Genomic DNA, 9765 nt, shown 5'->3' on the forward strand with positions numbered 1-9765 from the left:
GTATGTACAGGTTTCCACTGTATATAACGGCAAAGCAGCTATCAATGAAAAACAGATGGGCTTTGAAGCCAATTCAAGAAAGGCGAACTTTTCCAAATTCACACTATTCAAGCAAAACTAAACTACAAGGTAATATTCTGAAAAACCAGGAACAGTTTGCCTAAACTGAATGAGTTCGATATTACCTCCCTATTACCATCAATTTTTTTGTGGAAGACATTCTGTATGGTTCACCACTTTTAAAACAGGACTGTGTCACCACCAGGTCTGGTTAAAAATCAAACAACATACATGGCAAAGACTGTATGGCAGTCTTTTTCTTTATAATGCCCCTACAGACCAAAGTGCTGTTAAAACAGTTATTATCTAACAGAATAAGCAGCTGCTACAAGAAGCCAGCTATCAGCAGGAAAACAAAGAGTTCTCATACAATATGTAGTCCATCTTGGATTCTTTTTTTTTTTTGGCAGATATTAATATTCTTCCCCTTTTTTTTTTTTTTTTCCTAATGCAAAAGAAGCATGAAGAGAATTAACTGCTTTTTTTTTCATCTTCAATAATTATAAATTAAGCAGTTGGACAAAATCAGGACAAGGGAGTAAACAAGCAATTCTGCTGTTTTGCTGAGATGAAAATTAAAAATTGCAGTCTGGAGGTGACCTCAGGTTTTGTTTTGATTTTTTGGTGGATGGAAGCCATGAGGAGGACTGTTTGTCTTATTTCTAATGCAGCGGATTGTGTCAATTAAGTGAACTGATCATAAATTGACATGTGTAAGAAAGAACCAGATTTAAATCCTCCAAAAGACCACCACTATGCATGCCCTCTGCACAAGACTCCACTTTCTATATTTGCATTAAATGGATGGATAACAGTATGAGCTTAACAATTTTTAAAAGTTGCCATATTTACTGGTTAATATAACAGCTTCCCAGCTTTAGTAGAGGTAGACCACCAAATCAGAAAGCTTTCGCTGTTTACAACATGACTGCACCATGCTACACCATGCAGTCATCCACTTCTCCAAATTCTTGACCTATATTAGTTGTGCCTGTTCACCTCAGTACAGACTGCCTCTGTGCATGAAAATTTCTATAACTGAATCCTAATGTAAGTTAAACTGTGCTCAGTAATGTTACCTAGGACTTTCCTCACAAAAACTTAAAAAATGCATGGCTGCTTGATACAATAAATAATAGAGAATACTATATCTCATAATTATCAAGAGTTCCCTTGGAGTATTGCAGACCTCACTTATATTATTAATATTTACACTAGCTGTACAATCACTGCACAAAGGCACCTAGTCCCATCCAAATCAGAAAGGCAAGAAACAATAAGCAGTTAATCATAAATCCAAAACATACAAAATATACAGCTATATATAGATATATTTTCACCACTTTCTTTTTAATTTCACTGTCCTATTTTTGAAATCTATAGCTGGGTAAAAAATACATTTATTAATGCCAAATGGTGAAAACAAAATACCTGTTCCAAAATGAATGATATAGTTTCAAGAACTAGATGAAGATCCTGTTTTTCCAATGAAAAAGCTATTTGAAGTTTTTCTTCCTCGTCTTCACTGAAGGTACTTTCAGCCTGAAGCACAAAAATGGTTAGTCCTAACATTTTATTTAAGAACCAAGAACATATTATCAAAGTAAAAGTTTTCTCCTCATCTTTATAAACACAATGGCTATCCAGTTGTTTCTAAATAGAAATTACAAAGCAGATGCAATTCTTCTCACTGAAAATCAAAATTAAAAGCCAACACAGTACCACAGGATTATCTGACATACATCAAAAGAAAAAGCTTTCTCTATCTGCCTCCTAGACACTACAGAAATATTATTCTTCCAATTATCAGATAATCTCCAACAAACTTTTATAAATAAAAATAAGGCAAATACAAACTGCATTACTTAAATCACATCCCAGAAAACAGAAGGCAAAACTGTAGTTAAGTTAGTCATGTATGCAGCTTCCACTCTGGATACCCTTCAAAAAATCACCCATGCTGTTGCAAAGGCAGTAAAGGCCTAATGAATATTTATTTTGAAAGTCAAATTTGAATCTATAGCCTCCTAAGTTTCTGAAGACAATTGAGAATGTGCTGTACTTTAAAAATACAGTAGTTGTACGTACTATACTACAGCAAATTAAATAGTAATTTAAAATGCAGACGTTGCCTTCTTTTAAAACCCAATTACTAACAAACACCACATTTAGACCACTTAGTAATCCAAAACTGCAAAGCTAGACAAGCAAAACAATTTAGCTGTCGAAATTAAAAAATGAGGCAATTACACAAAACTTTCAATGATCACAACGTTTATAACAAGAGTATCAAAATGAAACTGAATACTGATTTACTTTCTCTTTTGTTATTTATTTTATTTCTTTTGATTCTTCAATCAGTAATCATCTTCTGCAAAGACGACAGAAATATTCACTAAAAGTTCTGGATTTAACTTTTATCCTCAGTTCCACAGGTGTTTTTAATTGATGGACGTCCACAAATGCAGAAAAATACATAAAATGCCCATTTAGTGCTTCCTTTGTGTTGTAAAACACAGAACATGTAACATTTTCTTAAGAAAGAATGTTCTTTGATGGTTAATCTTTGTATACTTTCAAGCCTAATCAGGAAGAAAGGTGACTTCATGAAACAGAGAACAGCTAACGAGCTCTGCTGTGATGTGCAGATTTTAGAAAGACACAATACTTATTGGAAGAATTGCCTAGTTAAGGTTTATGGCTCCACACACATCAGTGACCTCAGACCTAGGGGAAGGGTAACAAAACCTGGGGAGGATGTACCACCAATATTGAACGCAAAGAATGCAGAATTTATGGGTCGCAAGGACATTTGGCAGAACTCACAAAATAAGGGAGAAACTGATAAAGCCAATTCAGCAACTGTGCTGAAATCAGCTTCAACTGGGTAAAAGGTAATTCCTGCAGAGGAATCAGTGACCACCAGCTCACAGACCACAAACCCAAGAAGCCCACTGACTCAAGAGAAGAGAAAGACTGAGCATGCAGACTAATTAGCATGGGAAGTGAGAAAATCATTAAACAGTAGAAGACAAAATATTAACTAATAAAAACTATGTAACTTGTCTATGAACACTAAGCCTTTGTTTGCTAAAATAGATAAATGGTAAAAAGTTCTGATGCTTGGGGTGCTTGCCTTGGGGAACACCACTGAAAATCGGGCTTGCACAATTCTGAAATAAATAATCAATGTCTCGCTCAAGTGTGTCATCACTGGCTTTTTACAAACCGGATATCAAATCCGATTTTTGTGGACAACATTTGTGAGGGTAAAAGAGGAGTTTGTGCAAAAGGCCAAGCAACTCGCGGGTCCTCTGACAGCACTGTCGAAGGCACCAGCACTTGGAGGCAGCGGGCTACAACAAGCATCAATCGATCTCACGCCATTCGATACCGGCTTTTACTTCATGCCCCCGATACAGCTCTGAAGATCTCGTGATGAACGAAATCCAGATCTAAAACCCTTAAAAAGGAGCGGGGGTTGTGTTCAGGGTGCGCAGCCGCGCTGCCCAAGTTCCGGCCGGGCCCGAGCCCGCGTCCTTCCAGCACCGCTGAGCCCCGCTCCCGCCCCGCCCGGCTCAGCGTTACACGACCCCCAGGCAACTCCCCGCGCCCCGCCAACCTTCAGGTGCAGCTTCTGCAGAAGGCGGGAGAGGAGCCGCGGAAACCGGCCCGGGTCCACGGCGTTGAGCAGCGACACGGCCCTGCGGATGCTGGAAGGAGGGAGGGGTGTCAGACGGGCCCGAGCCCCGCGGAGCCCCGGCACCGTGGCGGTGCCTGCTCCGCTCCGCCCCGCCCCGCCCCGCCTGGCTCCACACGGCCCGGCCCGGCCCGGCCCGGCCCGGCGGGAGCGGCGCCGCCGCAGCGCCGGTACCTGTTGCTCTCCGGCACGACGGGAGCCGCCATGGCTGTGCCGCGGGCCCGCCCCCGACGGCGGCCTGGCGAGGCCAAGCGCTGCCGCGCCGCTCTCAGACAGGGCAGCGCAAACCCGCCGAGTCACGGAATGAAATTGGTGTAGAAAGACATCTGGGATCGTCCTGTTCCAGCCCATCATCGGGCTGGAACCCACCATGTCAGCTAATCTACAGTACCGGAGTGTCACGTCCAGTCTTTCCTCACACCCCCAGGGACGGTGACTCTACCACCTGCCCAGGAAACTCACTCTAATCACACTTTCTGTGTTTAATCACACTTTCTGTGAAGAAATTCCTCCTTACGTCCAGCCTTAACCTCGCCGGGCGCAGCTTGAGGCTGTGTCCTCTCGCCGCATCGATGGCAGCCTGAGCGAAGATGCCGAGGCTCCCTCAGCGGGGAGGGCGCGGGGCGGGCTGGGCGCGCTCCCCGCGGGACTCCGCGGCGGCGGTAGGGCTGCGGCTGAGTCCCCGGCTGGGACGGGGACGGGGACCGGGACAGGGACGGGTCCGAGCCGCCCTGGTGCACACCAGCAGCCAGCGGGGACGACTGCTCATCCTCGAGTCACATCTCTGAGCCCTCAACATGTGATGTTGTTCAGCCCCTCAGGCTCCGCAGGGACGTTTGTTCCCGTGTGGGAGTGCACCGTCAGCCCTAAAATACCTGTCATCACGGTCCTTGTTTGTAGTCCGGGAACTTGTCAAAGCAAGCTGCCACCCTTACAGCAACAGCCAGTTGTTCTGGAGGCTGTGGAATCTACAGTGACTAGCTGAATTCCCACCTTCCCCAAACAACCTGTGCCCAGGTAATTCTCCCAAAGTCCCACCCCGTCCCACGCCATTGAACTCCCCTGCATAAGACACAGAGCACACCGTGCCTTGTTTCAGGGCAAGTACAAGGTTCTCAAGCTAAATGAACAGAACCATTAACTTTCGAGCATTGAATTGTGTGTTTCTACTCCACTTGAATGGAGTAATGTCTGTGAGACCTCTATTTTCCATTGGGTTTGGCTGAAATTGAAAAACGGGATCAAAGACATTGGGATGAACAAACACAGGAACAGGCAGCATAACTTCATAAGCCTTGTTTTCCTAGGAAGCCAACCAAAAATATTAAAAGTCTTTTGGAAACTTCAGGATGTGGCTGCAAAGGTTTAAAAGCTGTGTCACAAAGTTAATAAATGGTAATAAGTTATGGTAACCTCAGAGACAGGTTAGAAAAGGTTGGAAATTTTTGAGAGTATTGTGAAGAAATGTTTTATAAACATATATGCTGAAATCGTGCCACAATTAACTGAAGGGAATTTAGTCAGTAGGGTCAATTTCAAAATGGTCAGCATTGCAGCCAGAACATCTGAAAAGATAATGTCTGATTAAATAGACTTGGCCTTAAGAAGCAACAGGAAAAAAAAAAGTGAGAAAAGTGGCCATATTCCAACAGGAGTTTGAAAGTAGAGAATTACTGCCTGACACTTAAATAACATTTGTGCTATTGTGAAAAACGTCGATCACTTGTTTTTAGAATTTTTAAAAGTTTAATAAAATGGTTATAAAAATAGTCATATAATTAGAGTAATAAAAATTTAGAGTTAGGACAATTACAAGACAATAAAAAGCAAAGAATTACAGATGTCTGGATGTTTTTGGACACTAAGCTGCCAAAAACATATATTGTGAACAAAGGAATAACCCTTAAAATCAATAGCCTGTTGCATATTCATATATCTCATACATGATGCATAAATTCCTTGCAAATTAAGATTTTTTCCTGGTTTTTGTCAACTTCTTCCCCTTAATCCTGGTAGTTCCATTAAGACTGAGAAACAGGGGAAGAATGTTTGTCTTTTCCAATAAGGAGGCCATAACTCTTCAGGTTCCGTGTCACTGTTATCTCTGTGCAAAGAGTTTCTTATCTTATCTCTTTTCTTGAGCTAGTAAAAAGTATATTACATTGCAGAATTTCTATTTTAACATTGTGTTATAACCTAAAACTATATTTAACACACTGCTTAAAAAGGATTAATACAGTATTACAAAATAACCCTCCATAATACATATAATATTCAATTTAATTTTTGCGAAGAGCCAATCATAAAATACACATTTTCCACAGCTATACTCTGTCCTGGGTAACTCAAAATGTTAGTGGATTCCAGATCTGCCTGTGCCCAAAATAGTTCAGCACTTTAAGGCCCAGCACCACAGTCAGAAACAGAATTGCATGGCAGGTGGGAGTGGTGCCAATCCCTTTAAAATGTTGGAATGCCCAAGCCAAGTGCTCTCTTCTCTCATGGCATTTGCTCAAGCTAGATGTTGGTTCAGGTGGGTTTTTCTGGGCTTACAACAGTAGCAACCCAAAAAGCTGCATTTTACAATTAGAACCTGTTTTGGAATGAATTTTGCAACATCTGTTCACTGTGCAAAGGCTGAGACAGTGTCATGGTTTGGCACTGGCACAATGCCAGTGCCGCCATGAAAATGCAAACTCTCAGTTGAATGCTGTGAAATGCGATCGAGAACAGAGCAAAAACAGGCCCAAGCTTAATAACAAGGGAAAAAAACTTTATTAAGCTACTACTACTATACTATTATAAAAGAAAAAAGAAAGGAAAACAACCACAAAATTCAAAATGAAAACCTTTCAAAACATTCCTCCTCCCACCACCCAACTCCAACAAACCACAGCAAGACACAACCTGGACCCCAATCAGGTTTCCACCTTCCAGACAATCAATACTCAGTCCATGGAGGGGGAGAGGGGCCCCTCCTGTGCCACAGACCCCCCAAGAAACACAGCTGCCACATCCTGTGCTTCCATGTCACCACATGGCACCGCCCAGAGAAAAAAGTTTGCCAATGGTGACCCTCTCCTTTCCATGCACAGTGCTCTCACCACCAATGCATGGATGGACAGACCACTTTTAGGATTTTTCCTTTCAAGGATGCCCTGCCAAGAGGGGAAATACAACAGTTCAGTTTTTCATTTTTGGGACCAACAGTCCCCCCCATTTTCCTCTGGAGCCGAGGATCCAAGAACAGAGATCTTCTTCTTCTCTGAAGACAGGGGGCACCACCACAAACCTCTCTAACTTTTCTCTGTTTGCTCCACTTCTGTCTTTTCCCAGCTGAAGCAGGTCTCTTTGTCTCACCGGCATCCTCCTAAAATACAGTCTCTCTCTTAGAGGAGAAAATTGGCTACCAAGAAAAAAATCCAGCCAAAAGCCACTCCATCATCTCCCACCAACCTTCTTTCCCTCACAAGCTCAGGTCCCAGGCTGTCTCTCTTTCCTTCAAATCAAGGAGGAGTAATATTTCACAAAGCCTTCATTTCTCAAGGAAGGGTTAAAAGTCCTGACTCCCAAGGATGGCTCACTGCCCAGGCTCCAGCTCCCACAGGTGGCTCCCCCCCCACTCTTCTCCTTCCCCACAGTGTATTACTGAGAAAACTGCCACTGTCTCTTTCTCTCGAGAGAGAGGGAGGCTCTGGGGGGGAACGGAGACATCCCAGATTTCTCCACCCTTCCATCTGCAGGGGACCATCCCGGTTCCAGCCCCTCCACCCTTCGGCCTTACCTCAAGCTGGGCCGCATGGGTCCCCTCCCCCACCCAGCCACGGGCCGGGCAGAGGAGAGTCTGCACTGCACTCTGACCGGAACCAAAGGAAGCGAGTTCTCCTGGGAATTCTGCTTTTAACCTCTCTGTGTTCTCAGAGGCGTATCCGCCCTCAATTGGTCAATATCCAAATTGACCTCTTCCTTCCGAGAAAAATTCTTTTCCTGTGTCAAACCACGACAGACAGGAAAAGTCAGGTCACCACACATCAGTGCTGAGGGACTGTTTCTTCCCTGCTGCTCCCTCCCAACACACCAATGGCTCAGGAACAGTAGCAGCAATGCCAGCAGAGTCTCTCTCTTTCCTGGATGACAGGAAAGAGAGAGACAGCAGCACCCACATCCAACAAACCAGAGCCTGATACTGTGGGGCCAGAGTCACACCCCAGCAATGCCCATGATTTCCATCTGGCACCAGAACTACTTTGTAAGCTCCTACCTTCACAGGACATGCTTGTCACTAGCTTCCCTTCATCTTTCAAACCACATTGCCAGCTGTGGGGGCCACCATCCTGGAGGAGTGATCACTCCACCATTTTAAGTTCCTCTTTCTTCTGGGAGGGCCAGTGATATTCATCAATTTTGTATCTAATGGTGATTCCTGTGATTATTTTGCCTATTGCTCTTTCGTATGTTTGTAAATCTTTATTCTTTTCACTTATGTAAACTCATATTCATTTCTCCTTATGGTGGAAATGGACTGGTTAAAACTATAAGGGGAGGTAATTCATTTGCGATTGTCCACTTTTTAAATTGTCTTAAACTGAGACAAACTTTTAACAGAAGTTTGACTCACAGTCACTGTTATGAATGGCCATTACATTTTTCAAGCTATTGTTCTGGGATGAAATACAATTATATTCAACTATTTCCTCTGGTTTTCTGTGCTCTTATAAAAACACAAAAAACCCCAATATTCTTGCAAGAAATTTACTTGGCTAGAAAAGAAAAATGAGTGTTTTGCTCCACACTGAAAAAACCCAACGTATCTTTTTGTTCTAGGAAATCTCCCCCGAGAGCAGAATTTTAAAAATTTGTTCAGGCAAAATGAGCAAAGGCAAGTGGAAGTCTAGACAATTGCTTACTTATTTCATAACATTCCAGTTGATACAGGTATTGGATGTGCTGCTCAGGTTTGCTGCCAATTCTCTGGTTTTACAACTTGGACCTATTTAAAAGTGTTTTATTTTGCACTTTGCTGCATCAAATGAATATTTTAAATGAAAAATCAGGAGAATGAATATTAAGAATCTAATTGGGCAACCTCCCAGCTCCAGCTGGAGTTGCTTCGCTTCACACAGGAGGTTTGACTTGCTTCATACAGGCCTGGAGGCCTCTTCTACCCTGTATGATTCTGTGTTCAGACCCTCACTGAAGAAACACAGTAAAGTGAGATTAGAAACAATAAATAAGGCACTTGACAAGGTGCTGTCAATTGCACCATTATAAAAGTTTTTATCCTAATACCTTTTCTGTTACTAAATAAGAATAGTTGCATCCATGTCATGAATGAGTGTTTTAAGATTGTTTAAAGAATCACTGGCAAAAGTATCAGTAAAAACAGGTTTAATATAATAGCTTCTATAGGCCCTCTCTGCTACTTACTAGATGGTCAAGGCACACTGAGGATAGAAAGGGGAAGGATAAAGAGGAATACAGCCCAAAGACCAAACAACTCTTAATAACATTTAAAACAGTGCTTCAACTCAAAAGCATTTAACTTAACTTATAACTTAAATTAAACAATTTAAGCAGTTAAAAATCTAGGAGAGCAGCATTTCTCCCACATTTGGTACAGCACATGCACACTTGTATGCACACAGACAAAAAGAGTGGGTGCTGTCTAGCAGGTCAGCCCCCAGCCTGTGCTGGTACTTGGGGTTATTCCTCCCCAGGTGCAGCACCCTACACTTGCCTTCCTTGAACCTCATTTGGTTTCTCTCTGCCCAGCTCTCCAGCCTATAAAGGTTGCACTGAATTTCAGCACAATTTTCAGGTAGATCAGCCACTCCCCCCAGTTTGGTTTCATCACCAAACTTGCTGTGGGTGCATTCGGTCCCTTCATCCAGGTCATGGGCAAACAGGCTGAGTAAGACTGTACCTAGTATTGATCCCTGGGGAATGCCACTGACTACAGGCCTCCACCTGTATTCTGCTCTGCTGGTCATGATTCTCCAAGCTCT

The 9765-nt window shown here is 42.9% G+C and overlaps 1 protein-coding gene and 1 long non-coding RNA gene across 11 annotated transcripts in view; both read right to left on the reverse strand.

The window, feature by feature from the left end:
• The window catches only part of COMMD10 (COMM domain containing 10), a 155074-nt gene extending 150999 nt beyond the window's left edge, over positions 1 to 4075 (reverse strand). For all 10 annotated transcript variants that reach the window (XR_012053108.1, XR_012053106.1, XR_012053107.1 and 7 more), the window contains exons 1-3: positions 3935 to 4075; positions 3683 to 3773; positions 1492 to 1602 (exon numbers count right to left, since the gene is read on the reverse strand). Coding sequence is in view for 6 of the 10 variants with exons in the window: in XM_072922545.1 (XP_072778646.1) it covers positions 1492 to 1602; positions 3683 to 3773; positions 3935 to 3966 (234 nt within the window). In the remaining 4 variants the exon portion in view is untranslated. The remainder of the gene's footprint in view (positions 1 to 1491; positions 1603 to 3682; positions 3774 to 3934) is intronic.
• A 2437-nt stretch (positions 4076 to 6512) lies between these two features.
• Positions 6513 to 8390, reverse strand: LOC140681892 (uncharacterized). The gene is made up of 2 exons (XR_012053109.1): positions 7545 to 8390; positions 6513 to 7130 (listed from the first exon to the last, which is right to left on the reverse strand). It is a non-coding gene; the product is annotated as an uncharacterized lncRNA (long non-coding RNA).
• Between the last annotated feature and the right edge of the window lie 1375 nt (positions 8391 to 9765).

The sequence above is a fragment of the Taeniopygia guttata genome, chromosome Z (assembly GCF_048771995.1).
Source record: "Taeniopygia guttata chromosome Z, bTaeGut7.mat, whole genome shotgun sequence".
Lineage (NCBI taxonomy): Eukaryota > Metazoa > Chordata > Aves > Passeriformes > Estrildidae > Taeniopygia > Taeniopygia guttata.